Source organism: Anser anser, assembly GCF_964211835.1.
Source record: "Anser anser genome assembly, chromosome: 1".
Lineage (NCBI taxonomy): Eukaryota > Metazoa > Chordata > Aves > Anseriformes > Anatidae > Anser > Anser anser.
Genome location: NC_139720.1, coordinates 130115103 through 130137286, shown reverse-complemented (window position 1 = coordinate 130137286; position 22184 = coordinate 130115103). Strand labels below are relative to the sequence as shown.

Sequence of the window (22184 nt, the reverse complement as noted above, 5' to 3'; positions counted from 1 at the left end):
ATCAAAGTGCTCTTTGTTTTCTAATAGGTTTCTGCTGCACAAGGAGAGTAGAAAAGAGATTTGTTTCTTCTGTAGCACTGTGCCCTTGATTAACCTCATTTGCAGGAGCTATTCCAGTTAAAAAGCTAATACCAACACTGACTTCTAAGTGTTGCTGTGTGATACCTGCCTGTTCATATATCATTTACTTCTCTCAAGCCATTTTCTGTCAGCACAGATGCAAGCAAGATGTATGCTGTAGCTGAATTCCATATCATCATTAGCAGAAAATTACACCAAAGTGCTATAAAGTAATTACACTCCTAAGAGGTGAGCCAGGAGGAAGTCAGTGATTAAATGTGTACCACCAGAGTCAGCCTACACCACTTGGTATTTTGTTCAGAGGCTTTCAATCTATTTTCCAATTGCTGGCTAGTGCCACGGGCTGAATCAAACCTTCAGTCGGGCCCTTCTTCATACCGAGTGAATTTTATTCCGGTCCCGTATAGCACAGCACAGGATAACAGTAATTTTTAAACGGTAGCTTGAGGTTGCTCTTGCACCACTAAGCTCTTCTTACTGAAATCTTTCAGAGGCTCTTGCAGAGGTGCTGCAGTTACAGCCATCCATTGTGGTCAGGCTGCAGCCTAGCTATCTGTCATACAAAGAATGTGAAAAGTGCGAAGGTTTAGAAATGATGTGATCTGAATTACCTACATAAAACTCTGCCTGAGTGAAAGACCTTGGAGCAATGACTGAGGAAGCAATAATAATACCGTACTCTGTATCTTCCCTCCAAATGATCTCAAACACCGGTAAGCTTAACCTTTGGCATTCCTGTGAGAAATACATCTCCATGTTGTTGACAGTAATTTGAAGCACTGAGATGTTACCATTAATAACTGAGGAGTGAGCAGCACACCCTCTGGGACACAGGGAAGTCACGGTCCTCGTCCAGAGGGGCCCGCTATCAGGACACTGAAGACAACAATCAGAAAGGAGACCAGGTGAGGCAATTGATCTGTGGGCTCCATAATTTTATTTCACATTTTGCCCTCCTCTCTCCCTCCCTCTCCCAGCTTTGAGTTCCACCCTCTCAGCCTCCTCCCTTCGGCTCGCAGTTTCCCCGATCTCCTCCCCATTCCTCCCGTTCTGCTCACCCCGTTCCCAAGAGCCAGAGACAGGTCAAATGGACAAACAAAGATGATACAGCCAAAATGCCAAAGAATTTGAACCGTGGGAGATGAAAAACCTTCTCACCCTTCAGGACATTGGAGGGTCCTTTACGAGGAGCTTTTACCCAGTTTTACCCTGTTCCTGTGGGTGAAGGATCCAGATGCACAGAGTAACCTGAATAAATAAGTGGGCTTTCTAATATTGCCTCCAAACTTTACACTGAAAATGAGATGGTCAGATCCTACCTGTAGTGGTGTGGGCAGCTGTTTGGTGACTGCAGATACCATATTTTTCTTAACACATTTCCATTCTGTGTGCAGTTACCCACACAGACAACTCTCCTTCACTCAGGCCTAATACTTCTGAAATCAGTAAGAAATGTATTACTGGTTTCAATGGGAACAGGCTTAGGGCACAGATAGCCTATTCTGCGTGCATGACTGATGTCAAAGTAATCCAGCAATGCAATTTAAGGGCTGGTATTTGGTGCCCTCAGCTTCCAGCCACATAGGAAATCCAGGTCCGAATGCTCTCTGCTGACTTACCACAGCCTACACATTATCATCTGGGTAGGACGCATGAAGACCAGTAGCCGCTGTTAGAGGTGCTGGACCTTTTCAAAAGCTACCCAGCTACCACATGAAGTGTTCAGCTGACCCTGGGTTCACTACGTCCCTTGGAAATCTGCTCTAGTTTTATTATGAAAAAGCGTAAAGAATTTTCAAAGAACTGCAACATGCCCTCATAAATTTAATGAGAGCCGGACCACTAACCACAGGCTACAACTTTGGAAAATCTCCCCTTTCTTCCAACTTTTAAGTTCAACAAATTTTAAACTTTTGCAACTTTTAATTTCCAGGTCATGTAATCTGTGACTTTGTAAAGTGAAAAACCTGTTTAGTACCAGATCTTTGCTAGTTCTAATGCTATAGTTGACCCCACCACTTTTTAACCTGCTCTTATGGAGGCTGTGAAAGCTTACTTTTTTGTCCCCAATAAACTTAAACTTTCATGCACTGATCACTATTCAATCCAAAAGCATACTGTGAATGAGCAAACAGAAGTCAGCTTACAGAGAAACTTTTGCATATGGCTTAAAAGAAAGCCCAGCAAGCATTGACAATGATAAATGATCTCCCCTGTGACATTCAAGAATAATGTAGTTTCACATTTACATTAGGGAAAAACAACTAACAGACACACTTAAATAATCATTAAAAATTAAACACTTGACATAACGCAGATTTCAACCCTGTTTTGCCACACATCTTTTAGAAATCATTAATGGATATCATTTGAGGTCTTCTCATTTGCTTCGCTCATGAACAAAAGCTTTGTAATGGAGGTTCCTGTGTATCTGCTATCAGCAAAAGGTTCTCTCGAGGGAAATTAAGTGAAAGGACATTTTTCTTGTCTTCATGTTTGACATTCAGGAGTAGTGACGAGATAAGGTAGGCACGGGAGTCTTTCAAAAGAGCGCCAGATAGCAATGGCAGCATTTCATAAGGACGTGAACCGTTCATCATCTGCTGAAAAGACTCCGTTAATGTGACCTGCTTTTAAATCCAGTGTTTCGCAAGGAATCCCATTTTCTATTGTTATTGTTACTTCGCCTTTCTCTTCTAAATTTTCTCTCTCTGTTGACTCTTTATTCTTTCTAAAAACAAGGAAGAGAAAATTGTCTTATTCTATTGACCTGCAGCACTCCACCAAGCTTTCACAGACAGAAAATAGCACATTTAGTTAGAAGGTCATTGTAGGTTACGTACTGAAAGGCATCGTCTGGCGCAAAGGCTCCCCAGCATCATTTGCTCTTACATCAACTTTAGCTGTATTAGCTCACAACCACCTTTACGTGCGAAAGCAGGCAGCTACCTGCACAGCCTCTTTGCTGCTGTAAATATACCACTGAAGAGGGGAGGCCTTCCCTTCCTGGGACTGGAAACTTTGGTTTAGTGGTTCAAGGTCAGGACTGGGAATCAGAAAACCTAGGGTAAATGCATTTTAAATATGTTATACGTATCACTTGGGCAATTGTTCTGTAAAAAGACTGGAGGTTGCAGGAGTAAAAGCTGGTGCAAGAGAAAAATAGAAAAAAAAAAACTCTGAATCTGTTTTTTGCTTGAAGTCAGGAAGGACTGCACTACACATCTAGTCTGGCCCTGTTGTACATGTCATAGATTTCACCCAATGATGTGGATAAATTAAAATTTTAAGAAACAGATCAGCTTCTGACTGAAGCCTCTGCTGGTGGAGACTTGAGTGCCTTCAGACTCCTTGACAAACTTCTCCAGAAGTTAGGCACTCTTCCAACCTAGTATCTTTTTATACTTCTGTCTTCTAGACTAAACAATTTCATGGGTTTCACTTTCCTGGCTACAGTTCTCATGACAACCATATTAAAATAGTTAAATAAAATTATCTTAAAAAAAAAAAAAAGATATAATAGAGAAGTATCAGTCAACATGTCACAGTGTTCCTTCAATTCCAGATTTATTCTGACCTTGGAATCTACTAGTTCATAGTTGAAAAACCTGCTGTACTTTACAGCCTGCAGCATCAGCAGTTTCGGAGGATAAGAAACTCAAAGGTCGGCTCCACCGCTTCTTCCTATCCCACAACACATACTGTAACAATCTGACTCAGGACAATCATAGCAGCCTGACTCAGTATAATTTCGAATAATAGTGATATTAAGAATAATAAAATGTTATTGGCCTTTGGGAGATTGTTGGCATTACAAGATTGCTAAAAATAAATGTGGGGATAGTACTGGAAGCCTCTGACCTCTGACTGACTTACTTGCTCTTACAGGGATGAGAGTTCTTTAATTCAAAAAGTGTGGGCACAGAACATAAAGAATGATGGTTACTAAGGTGCACATTCAAAAGAAAAGAGAGGAATAGAAGAGGCGTGTAACTTGTTGCCATAGTAATTCAGAGAAGCTAAGAACTTCTTAGTCCAAGGAGAGACTCAGCAAGTCAAGGGAAGATAAAACATTGTGGGTTACTCAGGACATGAAGATCAAATCCATCGCAGGAAGGCCCCCAGCTGCAAAACAGGTGCTGGGTGAGTAACAGAGGGAAGCGTTTGTGTGCTCACTCTGTCCTTACCCTTCCCAAGGCAAATGTTTTTGGTCTTTGCTGAAGATGGGATTTTGGAGGTAGGGCTGTCCTTCAGTCTAACACACCATACACAGTAAAGGATGAATAGGGTAGGGTAGGGTAGGGTAGAGTAGAGTAGAGTAGAGTAGAGTAGAGTAGAGTAGAGTAGAGTAGAGTAGAATAGAATAGAATAGAACAGAACAGAACAGAACAGAACAGAACAGAACAGAACAGAACAGAATAGAATAGAATAGAATAGAATAGAATAGAATAGAATAGAATAGAATAGAATAGAATAGAATAGAATAGAATAGAATAAGAGCAGAATAGTTCAGTTGGAAGGGACCTACAAAGACCATCAAGTCCAACTGCCTGACCACTTTGGGGCTGACCCAAAGTAGGGTCCTGCCCTGGGTAGACACCAAATCTATACTAGTAGAGAGAGAGGTGTCATACTGCTGTGATGACAGGAGAACAAACATAACAAACAACAGAAGTTGCAAGATAACGTGTCTGATCCAGTTCACTGTAAAGTAAATGGCTACAGTCACATGGAGCTCTGCTAATGATTGCAAACTGCAGGCAGCTGTGGCTTGGATTTTTACATGTTGGCAGTGATGCACAGTGAAAACCTAATTAAGAAAATCTTCCAGTTCAAAAAATGACACGTGAGTCTAACTCATTAAGGAAGCTTCATTAGAGGCCAGTCATGTGCTTCCTTGATAATCTGTGTGTGAGCAGGCTGAAGCACTCCCTTTTGTGCTTATTTGAATTAAGGCATTTAACTGGTACTTTAAAGGCCAGTAAAGACAAAATGCCAGGTTTATGAGAAGTCAACACTGTCCTTGGGGCCAGATTTCCAACATAGCTTACTAGGCAACATAGCTGTCACTGTGTCAGCTCTGGTCAGGCTTCCAGGAAAACTCATTACTGGTTTTGCTGAAGTCTTTTCATGACTTATCACATACTTCAGTGCCTGAAGAAGAGATGAGCACTTTTGAAATTCTCTTCTCTAATGTCTGGCTCTTCTATCAAGAAGCCAAATAGCTCAGACCATCCATTTTACCTCTCCAGTCTTTCCAACAGTAGACAGAACAAATACATACTTGTTTTACTCTCTCACTCCCTCAGCTCTGCCTGCAGATGCCATTGAGTTGAAAGGAGGCTTAGAATTCAACCATGGATAACTCTGCTCTCAGGAAAGGCTATGCATAAAGACAAGGTAGGGAAACAGAGGAGGGAGTGAAAAGGTGCCTAACAGAACTGTTCAAGCTCAGCTGAGCTATTCTGTAAACAGGAGGGAAAAATGTTGTCTTTTAGCTTGATATAAAGTACAAAGGATTATTTTAGCTAGAAAAACCATGGCCATTTAGCACAATTTATTTATATTACACTCATCTGAAATGTTCAGTGACCCCCTTTGAGCTAGGTGTTTTATAGACTCACAGAGCCATGATACTACACAGATACACTGAGGGTAAGTATGGACTTCAGGAACCAACAGTCCTCCAGTTTTACAGATGAGGTTGCCTAGGTTCAGGGGATAAAGTAACCTGAAGGTTATGGAAGGTTGTGACAAGGTTTAAACTATACATGATCTCAAAGTGTTTGCCCTAACTCAAAATACTGTTTGTTGAATTTTGCTTTTTGATAACAGAAAGGGGGGGGGGGGGGGGGTCACAAATTCATGCAACTTTTCTGAATGCAAAATAAAACCGAAGGGATTCAGACTACCCATCTCTCTATGAAAACCACTTATCCCTCACAAAAAGTGCTGTTCTTCTGAGGTCTTTTAACATTGCTTTTTGAGGTGATAAGGAGGCAGAAAGGAAAAATCTCTGCAACATACTGCTTTTCACATGTGAATCCATTGCCCTGATATATCTGGGGATATAGTCCACCATACATTCAATAACTTTAATATCATCTAGTTGTCAAAACAATTTACCTTTTTTCAGCTCATCTCCTGTTCCAGTATGATCCTCTTGCTGATGTCAGAACTTTACATTAACCTAACCTTCATGGCAGCCTATGTCATGGTAGAAGCTCAACTATTTCTTACTTCCATGGCAGGATCTCAGCTCAGATGAGAAATTTCCATTCCTCATGCCCAGCTCTGAGCCAACAGCGATGGTGGGATCAAAACCTCAACTAATCTCTGACTCACTTCAACCCGCTCACACTAGGAAAGCATGAATAACCTTCTCTGTTTCACCACTGCTGCCACAGGGCAGAAAATGAGTGACAAAGGGAGTATCTCTATCTCTCACCCTACTGCCAAAGAGCAGGCACCTAGGCTGGTGAGATGTGGTAATGAACCTGTGAAGGGCTAGGTTGCTCAGACTCATCAGGATGTGAACAGAAGGTGAGATGAGGCACCATCTCATTGGGCAGGCCTTCTTCAGCCATACCTTAACCATTACTGTGTCCTCTGCTTAGGCTTCTCAAATTGCGGCAGCGCTTTTTCTACCCTTGTCAGTTTTTGACACTATGGCCTTGGAGGGGGCATAGTCGCTGGCAGGCTTCTCTCCCTTGGTAGCTATTTGGCTACTCTGTGAGAGGAGATTCACCTACAGCACGCTAAATCATGAGAAAAATGACAACAAAAGTCTGTGTAAAGCTATTGTCTCTACTTAGATGACCTCCAGGATCAGGCTGTTATCCTCCTTGTTTCCCATACCCCAGCATTACTAAGGCATTTAGTTCACAGTTAAAAAAATTTAAACCCTACCCTCAGAAAAGGACACAAAGGCTACCTTTACCTATGGATGGAGCAAGGACACAGCCGTAATTTCTCTGAGGCAGATTTGAAAAGCACAACCAACCCAGCTAACTTAATTTGCCAGTATGTATTCAGAAGAAAAGCTAAGCTGCTTACTTCTTGCGCTGTTGAATCCCTGCAACAACGAGGAAAACAATTGCAGCCACAATGAGACAAAGAACAACACCAAATACTATAAGCCAGACAGGTGTGGAGGGCTCAACAGGAGGTGCTAAAGTGGAGGATATCTTCAGGAACTGCAGCGTTTTGTCACTCAGTAGGAAGGCATTGTTGATTCTGTTCCGGTTCATCCTTTATAGAAACAAAAAGCATCACAGCTCTTTAAAAAGGTATTTTATAAATAAAAAGGATAGAAGAAAAAAAATATTTTCATGTGTGTGCTGCAAGTCTGTCAGGGTTGAATTTGATCCAGCATGATGTTGGTAGGATTACACAGACCTTCACTTTAGCATAGATCCTGTCAGTAATCCATAGATACCCACATGCTTACAGGGTTTTGAATACCAGACTTCCTTATTTATTTATCTGAAAAATTGGAAAATACAGATGAGACTTGAAGTACAGTATTATTAATTGTTTCTGGTTTGGACCACATGCTGAAGATTTAGCAATCTAAAATGGTGGCTCTGTTGTCTTGTTCATGAGACATTCAAGGATAGCATGGGACTGGTGGTGCCACTCTGCAATGCTCAGACGATTTTCTTATCAGTGCCCCTTGGTTCCATAAACTGAACTATCTTACATGTTATAGGCATGTACATCTGCTCTTGCTGCTGTAGATTCTCTTAGATCCACGAGGCACTAGTTATTATTTGGTCCAGAAGAATCCACACCCATTGCCAATATACCTTTCTTCCCTGTAGGATGTATCTAAATGAATTTGCACTTTGCACATGTTTTCTATTATGAGAAACACACTTTTTCAAATGAATAGTACAACTGCTACCCTTGAATGGATATCTTCACTCACATTCATTACTTTTGAGCATTTGCAGTAATTTATGGATCTGAATCTAAGCAGTCTCAAAAGTATTTAGCAGTATCTTTCACTAGCTTTTGCAAAACATTTGAAAATTTTGAGAAAATTTATTAAACATATTGGTGTTCAGAGATTTTGATTGCAGTTGTATCATTCACATCATCTCTTTCTTTCATACAATTAAATTAATTTACCATAGAGCAAGTATTTCCTAAGTAATATTTCCCATAAGATATATGGGAAACAAAGGTAAAATTTTGAAAATTACTCTTCTTGGAAATCATCATGTTGACTATCTCTTAAGCAGGAAGTTCTTACCCTTAACGGAAAGCTAGCATTCCTGGAGAGGACTGAAAGCCATGGCATATTATAAGACTCATTATATGGTAAGCCACCTGTGATTTAAAGAGATTTTCACCCTTATTGATATAAATGGTTCATTGCGAGCAGCTAAAGTAAGCGTTGTTCTCCCTCCTCTAATGGCTGGAGTTACAGACTTATGTGCTGAAAGACATGCGGGTAACTACAGGTGCTTATTGTGTTATATATCCATGTATATTTGTGCAAGATCTTGGGAACCATACAGAGCTCTGAGAAGGTTTGCCTTCCTCTTTGTTCTTAGGTTCTGGAGAACCTCATACAATAAAATCCTGGTCCTCGGTAGCATTCTTACATGATGCAGTACTATACAAAGAATTAGAATAATGGTTTAGGATGGAAGCCTGCAATCAGAAGCAATTGAATTTTCAAGTAAGAAGCTTTATAGAACACTTTAATTCTTGTTTCTGTGTTAGGTAGGAATTACAACTTTTTAAAAATAGCATATTCTTTTTTGGGTGAGAGACAACAGTTAAAAAAACAAACATGCTATAATAGTATCCAATTTCTCCTGCAAAGAGGGCATATAAAAGACTTAAGTAAATCAGCTTATGCTACTGAATGATTCAAAGAATAACAGAAATGAAACGGAAAAAAAAAAAATCTGCATTCCAGCACTCTTAGAGAGCTTCAGTGAATAAATAATCTGCTTCCTCCACTAATGCTATGAAACTATTGTTTGGTGTCTCTGTAGGAAACAGTTTAATCTACTCATAAGCTTAAAAGTTAATCTTTCCAAAAGAACGCATACTCATTCATCAGGAATTAGGCATTACACCTCCATAGAGATAACGTGAATTTTCAAGACAAAGTACAGAATGTCTAAAAACAAAGAGGTCTGTTTTCCACTCAGTGCTTGAGAAAGATATGTGAGTTATGCTGCCTGTGGGAGTCATCCCCATAAACCCCTTTCGTAGCTTTAATAGACCATTGAAGTCAGGTTTTTCCCTCTTCAACTCCACGCTCTTGCTTTTATTGGCTACAGAATGTGATATTGAGTAGAAAGTGAACTGATTTGTACCACACGGTATTTGTACAAGTAATGCTCAACTACTGTAGCAACTAGCATTCCAAAAAGAGCTGAAATGAGAATAACGTGAGTACAAGGTTATTTAAGCCAAGCTGGGACACAGCCAGCTCTTCTCATGAATAGCTCACATGAGCTCTTCTCATGTGAGCATTGACTTCTACAGGAAGCCTGAAAAACTGTACTTGATGAGAACCTAAAGGGAGCCTGTGGTCACTAGTCCTGGTGCATGCAGATGGACATATGACATGCAATGAGCCTGAAATGATATAAATCCCTCACAAAAAGGATGGAATTCTGTCATCTGAGGAAGAAGGCTTTCTCACAAATGTAGCAGCCGGATGCCAGCAGTGCTTCTGCCATGCACGGGATACGAAATTACAGTCTGGGCTCTGGGAAGGGGTCTAGCTTTCATCCAAAGCTCCAGCATTAAGAGAGACTCCTTCCACAGTTATAATCCCAAGGTTCACATGCTTTGAATTCTGTGGGCCTGTTAAAAATCCTGCTAATCTTACACGCCTGAAAGAGTACTGACCCCTTGGTGTTTTAACTACTTCCATTAGTTCGTCCTTAAAGAGGCAGAGTGCTTATTCATGGCCCCGAGAGAGAAAGCATCCTCAGTCAGCAAGAAAGGAGAGGCTGCAGAAGCAGTGACTGTACCTGATGGCTGCCTCTACCTCGCTTCCTGGAACAGTTGTATTTTTGGAAGAATCCGTGACCACAAACCAAAATGACACCCGATCCGTCACATTGCAGAGCAGCACATTGGAAATTCTACAGATGGTTAAAAAAATAATAATAATAAAAAAAAATTAAAGAAACATGGGATTAATTATTGAAATATTTCAGATTTTCCTAAAATACTGCTTTCATCTAAGGGGGAATAATCTTCTAAAAAATGTAACGGTTAATGCCCAAGGAAGAAACACCACCCACGGCATTTACTATTTCCTGATATGATTGAAAATATGTAAGCTTATTGAAACCAAAGTTGAACCTACAAATGAATTTCTGAATCTACTACAAACCTGTCTGGTCTTGGACACACATTTAGTGTAATAAAACAGAAAAATAAATATTTGTATCTTAATCATCTGGGCTATGAAAATAAAGCCATATAATGACATAAACACATTGATGAAATAAGAATTTTATTTTTGACAGCCAGTGCTACAGGAGCCAGACATGGGCGATTCCCCATACAATCTTCAAGTGTGTGCAGTCCCTCTACAGGGTACACTTTCAGGAGAGAGGAGAGGAGGTCAACAGGGAGGAAAGAGTAAAGAAATTGGTGTTATTCTTTTTAACATCTTTCTGCACTGTCAAGCACAGAGTGGAGGCAAAAGGCTGAACATAAACATCATGCTGGGACTGATCTATGCCCTCTAGGATGTGCTATGGCATATTTACTTCATCTGTTTCAAAAGAAGATTACTTGGTTTTATGTGAAGTTAATAGTGGAAGGCTATAGGCATGCAGCTTCTCACGGCATACTATGTAAAAAGTCGGTGAAATGTCTTTAAAATGCCCTTTTTTCAGAAACTTATGAACTTGTAATCTACCACTGGTACTAGTAAGTGTATAAAATGAACTATAATTAGAAATACCTCGCAGAATGATATCATCATGAGTATTAAAAATAAAGAATTGAAGGCTAATACATGTATAACATAGGGACTGAGAATAGATGGTGCCCTCATGTTCTTCTATCTGTTCCTATTTTATTCACACAACTGAGAAACCAGCCAAACACATGTGCAATATACAGCAATTGCTGTAAATGTAGCATTTATTACAGCATGGCAAGGAATATGATATGCATCATAGAAGTACATCCAAAAACTTGAAAGACAGAGAGCTGGAGAGAGAAAAATAGAAAACAACAACAACAACAAAACATTCTGTATCATTAATAAATAACCCTTTGGCTCAGGATTCAGCTTTCCTGGTCATGCCCAAGCAGTGAGCAGATATTCCAAAAGCCCACGAGCAAGAGTTAGGACTACTTTTATTGCCAGGGAGCAGCCCAGCCTTGGTTCACCTTTGCATAAGGTCTGCCTGGCCACAAGCATAACAAAGCTGCCCTGACCCCGTCTTGCTGGACCCCACTTGGGACAACTGGACTTCAAATGCTACCTGCTGTTCCGGAGAAGGAGACTGTGGGCCAGCAAAGATGAATGCAGCCTCTCTCTTAATTAACTACACTGATGCCCATTATTATCACTGCTTTCAAGGTTTGGAGTGTCCATCATCAAAATGCAAATTTTAATATTTTCTTTCCAGCTTCTGCAATTTCCCAGGGTGACAAATCCCCCACTGCAAGCAATGACCTGCCACAGAGCTCTGTTTTGTAGTGCCATCTTCTGGCTAATTACAAACTTAATTAAATGACTGCTAACAAGACTTCAGCAATGGTCTGAGGAGCAGAAAGCACAAAGTAGGAAAGAATGTAAGGTAACAAATGCTGCCCTTAAGTGCATAGTCTCCAGCCAGAAAAAGAAAAAAAAAATAATTAAAAAAAAAAAAAGACTGTTAAAGCAAGCATTGGCTTGTTCACAACAGTTTACTTTGGATATTTTATAGAAATACTTATTGCTAAAAGCTTTTTTGGGTGGTGGGTGCTTTTTTGGTTCAGGTGCCAGAGTGTTTGGGTAGGGCAACCTTTAATTTTACAGAGAAGGTATATATTCCACAGAGACATGCAATAAAGTGGAAAGCAATGATTTTGCAGAGCTGAAATACCCACTTTTACCTCTCAGGAACAATGTCAATTTTGCAAATACAGAGAATTTTCTTGGATAAAAGAGGAAAGCCATCCTCTGGGATTTTAAAAGATGTTCACATCAGTTTGCTGGCAACAGTCAGAAGATGAAAGTAGATTTATTCCACTCAAAATAAAAGCAAAGCACAAAAATTACAGGAGGGGGGAAAGAAGTGTCTACTTTTGGCTGGTGGATGACAAACTCTTGCTGACTTCACAGAATACCTAAAAATGTATCTGTGGAGGAAGTTTTCCTTCAGGAGAATTTATAACAGTAGGACCTAAATCTTCACGCTGCTGCAGTTCTTAAAACCGGAATTTCTGTGGTGCACTCATAAACTGGTCCAGGCAGAAAATCTGAGTTCATATTGCTCTACAAATGTTCTCAAAATGTGATGTGTGAGCAAAGCTCATTCCCCCAACAGAAAGACACGTTTGGTGGGCAAAGACTGGCAGAACACCCTGGCATTCTCTACAGCCTCAGAGACTCAAATGGACTCTTCACGCTGGGGTCTTCCCTACGTTGCCAAGGCTTTCAGCAGGAGATAGGGCAGTCAGACATCGCTGGGGGCAGTGTCTCCATCTCTGGATGGAACAGCACTGAATCAGCTGGGCAGCAAGACTCATGCTGAGTTACGGAAATTTTGCCTCCTCAATGCCCCCTGTTGTGTCTAAAATCCTTGCCTGATTATCAGCATCTAAAACCCAGCTTCACTGCTGCTTTTCATCAGCGGAATCTGAATGATGCAAATCCTTTCAGGCTCCAAAAAGAATAACACTGTTCACAAGAAGGTCAAAGAGGATTGCATAAACACCAAAATGGACTAGTTCAACAAGCACCAATGTGACCATTCCCTTGCAGCAGGTATGCCTTTTTTTTTTTTTTTTCCATTGCTATTTGCACATAGGTTTGATTTGCAGCATGCTGAAGTGTTCGAATCTCCTTATGGAGATTTAGAGGATTATTTAGGGATAAGAAGATCCATCAGAGACTCAATGGGTGCTGGGTGCCTACAGTGGCTGTAAACTAGTGGGAGAAGCATGGGCCCTGAGTCCCAAGTGTCTGTATCTGGCTATCTCTACAAGTTTATTTTGTTGTTCTAAGTGGTCAGAATATTTTTTAGTATCAAAAATGCCTGTCTTAGGAGGACAGATAATGTTGATGAATGTTTTCTGGTTAGTTTGTTAGGAAAACTGTATCTTCCTTACGTAGAAATGGGGGGAAGATGTACCAAAAGTAGATCCTTTCATTTGAACGTAGGTAAATGTGATCACATTCTTTCTACTCTAAAGATTAACCAGTGTCAGGCCAAAAATAAATGCATATTATTTCAAATGAGTGACAGATTAGGGAAAGCAGGATTGCTAACACAGGCTGTGGACAATCATCTTCTAACACTGGCAGATCAAAGGTTGGCTTATGTAATTCATGAATGTATGTATTGAGAATTAATCAAAAAGCTATACAGAGAGCAAGAAAAAAATTACTTGTGTTTCTCCACTGAACATTAAACCTTTATTTTATCTCTATTAATAATTACTGAGTAGTTCCATGGATTGTGGTTTTTTTTTTTTCCTGTTTCACACAACCTTGACAATTTATCAAGCCTTTCAAACATTAAACACAGCTCCACGATTTATTAAATTTTAGTTTAGAAATTAACTTTAGAGAAACTGAGATACAATGTGCCATCCTGTCCACTCCGAGTGGGACCACTTGGTGGTTACACGAGGGCAGCAGCACCAGCACCAGCTGCTCTTTCCAGCGGCACATTCAAATGCTTGCCATCACAGGCTGGCTTTAATCCAGCTTCAGAGCCTAACAAAAGATGACTTTGAATCTCAGACATGATGGGCAGGCTGCAACAATGGTTATGCTGATCCACCAGAAAATTATATGGGGCCTGATCCAGATTGCTGAAGTTAATGACGTTCAGTCTCATGTGGGAGTCAGCTGTGGCTGCTGCTGCAGCGTCGTGGCTTAGAAATTAATGGGATGTTAAAGGGGAGGTGTGTCACATTCTGGTTATGTCCCCATGCAGAAATTATACTCTGTCAGAAACAGTGTTTGGTTGTAAAAGAGCAGTGGATTTTTCTTTTCAAATTTTCTTTTGTCAAAAATGTTTAACTGACTGGATGCAAAATTTGGGTAAATTTAGATGCTACCAGAATGCAGTCATTGGCAACTTGTTTCTTCTTTTATCGCAGAATAATTTATCATCTTTCACATCTCATGAAGAAAACCTGCTGGCATTTACCTGTAAATGTGCCCATAGTGTAATGCAATTTATTTGCCACAAGTTCCCTCAGTAGATTAAAAATTCTACCTAACATGCAAAGTAGCAGAAAAAACTGCTTTGTGACAAAAGGTATAAGATTTCACTCAGTCTAAAGCTCAGTGAGACTCTTTGGGATCGAGGTTGGGTACAGCCTGGCACTTACCTAACTTGTAACTATGTGGGGTCCTTGCCTCTGCCCCAGCAAGTTACACTCATGAGGAAGTCCTGTACTGTCTTAGAAACAGGAAAAGATGTCCACACCTAGCTGCTTGTAAATACTGTACTGACATCTCCTTTGACAAACTGAATAGCAAGAAATTGTTGATGTGTGCAAGCCCACCTCCAAACTGGAGTAACACTGCCAGTATCATATTTGTCCATATGAAAAGCTGTCTTGGTAGGAAATTGAGGTAAGTGAGCACAAATGCTGTGGTTTTTCAGAGTGGATAAACACAGCTTCCATTAAAATTTTAAGTCCTTTCATACTGGATTTTTCCCATTCCTATACCAGACTTTCTAATATTAGTTGAGTCTGCAGACAGCCACGGCACTTGAAGAGAATAAAGTTCACTGGTGTCTGACACAGGCTTTTTGCCATGTGAAAGCACCACAGATTTGAAGGAAGAGAATAATAATTTAAAAAGGGGACCTGGGACTAAACTAAATATATGGAAGCAAATCTTTATGGGTCAGAGACTGAATTAAAATTCTCCTTATTTGAAAACCTGAGAAAAAGCCCTGCATAATCACCTTTAATTAGCTTGAATCTTAAATTCATTTTTTGTAAGCGTCATGTTCATTGTGTGCAGTGGGAACATACTTGACTGTTTTTGTTAAGCTCGGCGTAATGGCTCCTTTGCTCACATAAGGCACCTTCTGAGGAACACGAATAAAACAGTAAGGAACCAAACAATCCCATGACGTGGAGGGGGAGCGCATCTTCTATTTACGAGAAAGTGCATCAACCGCAATAGTCATCATATGACTAAAGATAACTAATGTCTTTGCAATCGTGCACTATGCTTCATCTGATGCAATGACGGCCTAAAGCAGGTTTTTTTTTGGAAAGTAAATTGAAAACCTTATCCTCATTAGCATACCAGAGCCATAAATCTTTCCTTTAAGACTGAAAAACAATAAACAACAAAAAAAAAGGCCTATAGAAATGCACTCACAAGGTTTCTTGTTTAAGAAAGGGAAGAACACACACACAGAAGACGCAGCCTGCTAAATGGTCTGTCTGATCTGGCATCTAATTTCATAAGTAGCAATGATCAGAAGCCTGAGAAGAATATTCAATGCCTTAGGGTAGATTTAATCCCAAAACCAATTAATGGCTGATTTATGTCTGAACAGCAACATCTGAAAATTCTTGATGCTAGGTAATTCAGCAGCTGTAATATTAGGGAGAGAGCACCAGCACAGCAATCCACCTTCCAGTTCTCTGGCTCAGCTCATCTTCAGCACAGTGCTGAAGCTACACGCTGAGTAAATGTGCACCAAAGCTGCTTATTCAAGGATCCACACCGCATTTCTTGACCTTGCCGATGGGCCCCTTCACCTCTTCCCAGTACGGCCTCCAGAAGGTATCATGTCTTACTGCCAGAGTCTGCTAGAGAAAATTGGCACAGCCCCACTGAGAGTGACAGCTGTGCCACTCCACATCAGTGGGGACACTGCTCCAAGGACTGCACGCTGCTTAAGACAGAGAGAGTGATATTTAACATGTATGTGGGTGTCAAAAAAATACACTGGAACAGTCTGCTTTTGGAGGCTGTATATAATGATTTCTACACGTCAGTACAGCAGAGAATGGCCCACTAGGTGCAGCATTGTTAATAGGTATAAGGCAAATCAGAGTAGATGCTTACTGAGTCATAGTCTTGCTGGAATATCTTCTCATTGTAAAAGCCACCATTGCTTTGAAGAGGTACTCTTCATTTGCATCCCAGGCATACTGTAAAGGAAGATGGAAAAATCATCAGTTTCAGCTTCAGTGCTTGCGGTACGGAGGGGGAAAAGAGTCACTGAACTTGGAATGCTATACTGATCAAGAATATGAATAAATTCACTGGTTGTGCTATGAAAATAAATTCCTGCCTCTTATTTAGTGTGCAAAGATGACTTCTAATGGCTACCACGAAATGCAATACAAAGTGAAATGAACTTTTCCAAAAACTGAATGAATGGAATGTTTCTGGCAACTGGCCAAACTGGAAATGTAAAGCACCTCATGGCAAAGACCAGGCACATTACCAGAATTCTCCCAACACATCTGCACCAATTGCCTTGACTCTTTTGTTGGATCATCCATGTTAAAGGAGGTTTAAATTCACTCTTAAAGACCAGGCGGTTCTGCCAGAAAATAAACAAGATAATGTTGAAGGTAGTCTGTGGGAGCTGGATGCCAGGACACCAGGAAAAAAAAAAAAAAGAGAGAGATTGTGGCCTTCTTGCTGCATGCTGTTCTTACAACATGAAGATAGACTCAACTACAAGCTGAAGATAGGCTCAGCTACAGGGAAAAATACTACATCACATTTGAGATAAAAGAAAGAAAACAGCACCGTTACTATTTCAATAAAAAGTAAAAACGGTCTCCAAAAACTTTTCTCTGTTGTCTTGATGAAAAATCAAGCTTCCGTAATTTCAGGTTTCTGAGAAAGCTTCCCTAGGTTCCCCTGGGCTTTCATTCCCACGTGCAATTCTAATGCCCAGCAAGAACTGCACCTATTACATTTTTATAACAAAAGACGTGACTGAGGCATACTGATTGAATTTCCCCTTTCAGCAGATTATAAAGATTAATAGTTTCTTGGAATGATATTAGTGGAGGTTAGAGGCAGCTTTCCTCAGTCAATCAGAACACAAATCTAATCTTTAACTTTCAGCATTAAAAAAAATCCTCCCTGTAATCATCCAAAACAGAAAAACAGTGGAGTGGATACTTAATCCCGCTGAAAACCTAGACCTACTTTTTCATGGGCCTTTATAACACACTCAAAAAGCATCAATGCACGTCAAAAAACAGCAGACAGAACACCACTGAAAATGCCAAATCTTAATTCTGTTTTTTAAATTCTGATTTTGGATGCATGCAGCTGCAACCTCTCTGTAAAAAGGAGGAATCCAACTTCCAGACACCATCCCTCATTTTGCTCTGACATACTGCGGACTGGGAGCCTGAATAGGGAAGGAGGCAGACAGTTAAAGGGCAGAAAGTCATACTGATCATATTTATCATCCCTAAACGAATGACGAGTGGTGAAATGGGCTGAGATATGGTTGGACGGGGACAACAAAGCTGAGCAACAGACAGCTTGAGCAGCATGAAAAGCCAGATGCAGCACTGAGAATCAGGTTTCTGACTCACCACTCTTGCTTTGTGAATGAAGGAAGGTGTAAACCCACTGTGATAATGCATGCCAGTCGGGGAATTAAAGTGAAAACAAAAGAGGACTGTTTGCATAAAAATATTTAAAAGCCCATATTTTGAGCCCACTGCACTGATGGAAATGTAACAGTAATGTCAGCTATAGTATTAAAAGAAAAAGAGACAATGTAGTAGAGGAAGGAATACAGATAAGAACCATAAAACTATTTACCATAATTTTAAAGACATCTGTATTTAAACCACAGAGCACAATTTGCAGCAGTAAAAGGGCAGATCATCCTCTTTTTTGTGTGTGGCACTATTGACTGAATCCCTGCGTGCCATCTGTAGTCCTTGAGAGCAGGTCCAAAAGGACGGAAAAAGATCATTTGTTATCCAGTGGATTAAACCAGCTGTAGAGGTAATTCCCTCAGATGGATAATGGATAATGATGAAACTCCATTTCATGCTTACATGGACACAAATGCAATACCTGTCCTACATACTATATGTACTTGATATGTTTATGTTTAGTGCGCTACATGTATACATGCACAATGCATCATTATGAAGTAGATGGTTTTCATGATGAAAAAAAATAATGATGCAGTAGCCTAGAGCTTTTTGAAGACAAAGTAACAAGAAGGGTACCAGCTGAAAGAGTAAGCACTTTAAGACAGACAGAATAAACTGCGAGAAATGGGAGAGGAGACTGGCAGAGAAAACCAAGCAGCACTCAGGGGTCTGCTCTAGTGAGGAGAGGGAGCTGCAGAGTGCCTTCTGGGCAGAAGGGTGAGAAGCCCCAGGAAAACAGGGATGAGACAGGAGGCAGAGGAGATGGAGATGGCTGTGGGCTCCATGTGAACAAGAACCTCTGAACATGACTGCTTGCAGGAACATGCGTGGTGGGAAGGCAACCTAATAGGAGGAAGAGGGCGGCAAGAATGCCTTTAAGGTAATAAATGGTACAGACACAGCTGACTGTCAAAGCCAGTCTTTATTGCTTGCTAGTGAAAGAGGAGGCTGTTGAGACAATGGGAAAAAAAGAAAAAAAAAAGAAAAGAAAAGAAAAAAAAAAGAAAAGAAAAGAAAAAAAAGATGAGTGTAGATTGTAAAATGCTATAGTAGTTCTCTAAGGAAGACAAAATGTATGTTAGTAGAACAAAATTATAATCTTATAAACTTGCCCTGTGCAACCTGATCCAAATGCAGTGTTGATTTGACCTTGAGCAGCAGAGGACGAGGGACAACTGAAGGTCTCTTCCCTCCTGAGTGGCTCTATACTTTAATTACCTGGTCCTTGGGCCTTCAGTATAGCTACACACAAACGGAACATGCTTTCTGGGCCCCATTTGGTGGCAAGACACTGCATGTACAGCAGCCTTTCTCCCCCTTACCCTCTGCTGTGGAAGCATCCTGAACACGTGAGCTGGAAGGGAAGTGCACCTTGTTTCACCCGGCTGCAGCCCCTGATGCGCTAGCTCTTTTTGAACTGGTTCAACTAAGAGGTGACACAGAGTTACGCAGGCTTTTCTGTGGACATCACACCTGCTCACTCTGGTTGACTCTGGCCCTTTTGAGCTAACTCTCTACGGCTTTTCTAACTCCGTGCCTAGGAAGCAACCAGTGACTCCAGAAGCCACTCATAAAGTTAACACCATCCTCAGAGAGACTCTGTCCGTAAATCACCTTCCTTCTGTTTAGGTTTCCTCCCAACAGTTAGCCAGCAGTGTCTCTGTCTCTGACATTGTTTTCAAGTAACGTGAAAACAGCTAGATACTTACTATATCTTAGCTGCTATTTCCACTCCACTGTGACAAGAACAACATTAATACACCAAACAGCACTAAACAATAAAAGACTCCCCACTTACTGTTTTTTTCTTGTAATATAAAGTACCTTTAAGATTAATGGTTTGTATCATACCTTTTTGGGGATGAAAAATAGAAAAATTACAAATGGTGAGACAAATCTCGCTTATTTTACTATAATTTCAGAACTAAAAAACACTGATAAAGGGCACTGCTGGGAGCTGCAGTTTTTATTCCTCATTTTGAGCCTAATGTTTTGAACCAAGATTAAATCAAAATATTTGCAGTTATTATCACAAGGTGTTTCAATAATGATTTTGACATATTTTCAACGACAGCATTGCACTACTTCACTAATTTTTAAAACAATCTAGGTTTGCACAACTGTTTAATTAGTCTCTCACCCAAGAGGATTGACTTCAATACCAATTTCCACAGACAAATACTTTAGCATATACCTTGAACGTTTCTTCTTAATGTATCCGGTTTATGAAGTTCGCAGTGGAATTGGTCCCTGCTACTGTTAAAGTTACCTAATAGTCCAGGGTAGTTTCAGAATGGCTTTTAAGGTCACAGGGAGATTCTCATACCTCCAGTCTCTTCTAGAATGTAATTTGTGGTGTTTTGTTTCCCAGGGCTCCTAACAATCAGACATTAGACTTCCAGTGGAGGTGACTGTCCAAGACATTTCATATCTAATTTTATTCAGAGCCCTGTAGCACTGCAGATTTGCTGTAAGCATTCAAAACCGAAAATGAATATTGCATTCGGCCATATCTCATAGCTTTTTAGATCAGGAAGGACCATTTAGTCACCTAATTTCCCAAACTCTTGCATATTACAGACCATTATTGCTCACACCAGCACTCATACATTAAGTCCAAGGACCTGAATTAAGCCAAAGCATTTCAGTCCTCATGAGACTAACCTGTGCACCACAGGCAGAGAAGAAAGGGCACTATCCAAAGCCTACATTAGTAGGGAATTGATGAGATATGCTTGAATGATCTCTACAGATCATGGTTGTCTGAGAGCCTGACATAAAATCCCATTTCATAAAGATCTAACAATCTTTTCCTGCTTATCATCTCTGACATGCTTGACTTTACAATTAGCACTGTCAGGAAGAAATGCTTTTCCCAAAATACAGACTTAGATTTATGCAGCATCTCTCATGCATGAAGTGCAACATCTCTACTGTTTTTTTGTTGTTGTTGATTTTTTTTTCACAAAAAAAAAAGAAGAAAAAGGAAAAGGAAAATAGAAAAAGAAAAAAAAAGGAATAGAAAAAGGAAAAAATACTTTGACAGAAAATTATCTTTATGAAAAGGCAAGCTTTACACTTCACTTACAGGATGTCATTTTAAGGAGTGGGCTAGCCAAATGCCATGACTTGAGCAAGCTATTACAATTAACACTTCAGAACAAATTGCTTGTGCTGCCTTCAGAAATTTTACAGTGTGTTTTAGTTCTTTTTTGGCAGATGTTTAGTTAGGAAGAATATGTGAAGATACTTTACTTACTGCATTATCTCCCAAAGCTGTTTTGATACTAAGGCGTACTTTGAAAGCATTCTGTGCATCTGACACAAAGAGAAGAAAAGCAAACATATATTGATAGTCACCAAGATAGGATTTTAAATCATTTACTTCTCTAATTATTTTACAGATCACAGTTTCTAAATTTGCCCTAACAGATTACCTGGTTAGGAGAACCAGAAGTTACTAGCATGAATAAATGCATCAGCCTTATAGATTTTCAGTCAGGTTTACCGTGACCTCTTTAAAATAGGTAAGATCAACTTCTGTACTTAATTTGCAAACTCAGCAAAGAAGTGAATGCTCAGAGTAACCATATTTAACATAGATGCAACCAGATAAAATAAAAAACATATGAAGCCGACAGCTATGTAGGCATAATCTCATAGTTAAATTTCCCCGAGGAAGAGTGAGAAGCAGCAGCTACAAAACTTACCTGGCTTGCAGAGCTCAGCACGAGCAACGGTAACTACAGAGAAAGTAAGCAGCAAAACCTGTAACATCCTTTCAGTGTGGAAAAGTTGAGGCAAAAAGAAGTAAGTCTCTGGTGTAAAGCACTCTTAAACTTTCTGTGACCCAGGATTAAAGCATCAGCAGCACAAGTGAGCAACCAAGTAAAAGGTTTAATAATTAACCCCCGTTATTTTAGCTAAAACGGGCACTAGAAACAACTGTCTTCTGTTAGTTATTTACTACCTTTATCTGTAGTAAAAGGAAAAAAAAAAAAAAAGCTGTTATAAGGTTTTAATTTTCTTTCTTCCTGTACAGAATAATGCAAAGCATTACACAGTGTTTTTTTTTCCCCGCATGTGATTTTAGACACATATACACAGGATGTCTGAGACACCTAATGCCAGACCAGACTGCAGCTCTGGTGGCCAGATGCTGTGCTGTTACCCACAGCGCGTGAGGTTCACCTGCAGCGATGCTGTGCCAACAAAATCAACTTCTGAAACATTGCTTAGAACTAAGAAAAGTTATAAAGGCGGAGAAGTAC

At 40.1% G+C, this 22184-nt stretch overlaps 1 protein-coding gene across 1 annotated transcript; it reads right to left on the bottom strand.

Annotated features, from left to right (window-relative positions):
- Nucleotides 1-999: 999 nt before the first annotated feature.
- On the bottom strand, nucleotides 1000-21768 carry CLTRN (collectrin, amino acid transport regulator). The gene is made up of 6 exons (XM_083820831.1): nucleotides 21624-21768; nucleotides 21173-21231; nucleotides 16337-16422; nucleotides 10086-10199; nucleotides 7138-7332; nucleotides 1000-2812 (listed from the first exon to the last, which is right to left on the bottom strand). The coding sequence occupies exons 1-6, from the start codon at nucleotides 21688-21690 to the stop codon at nucleotides 2656-2658; spliced, it is 678 nt and encodes a 225-aa protein (XP_083676957.1). The 5' UTR covers nucleotides 21691-21768; the 3' UTR covers nucleotides 1000-2655.
- Nucleotides 21769-22184: the final 416 nt, after the last annotated feature.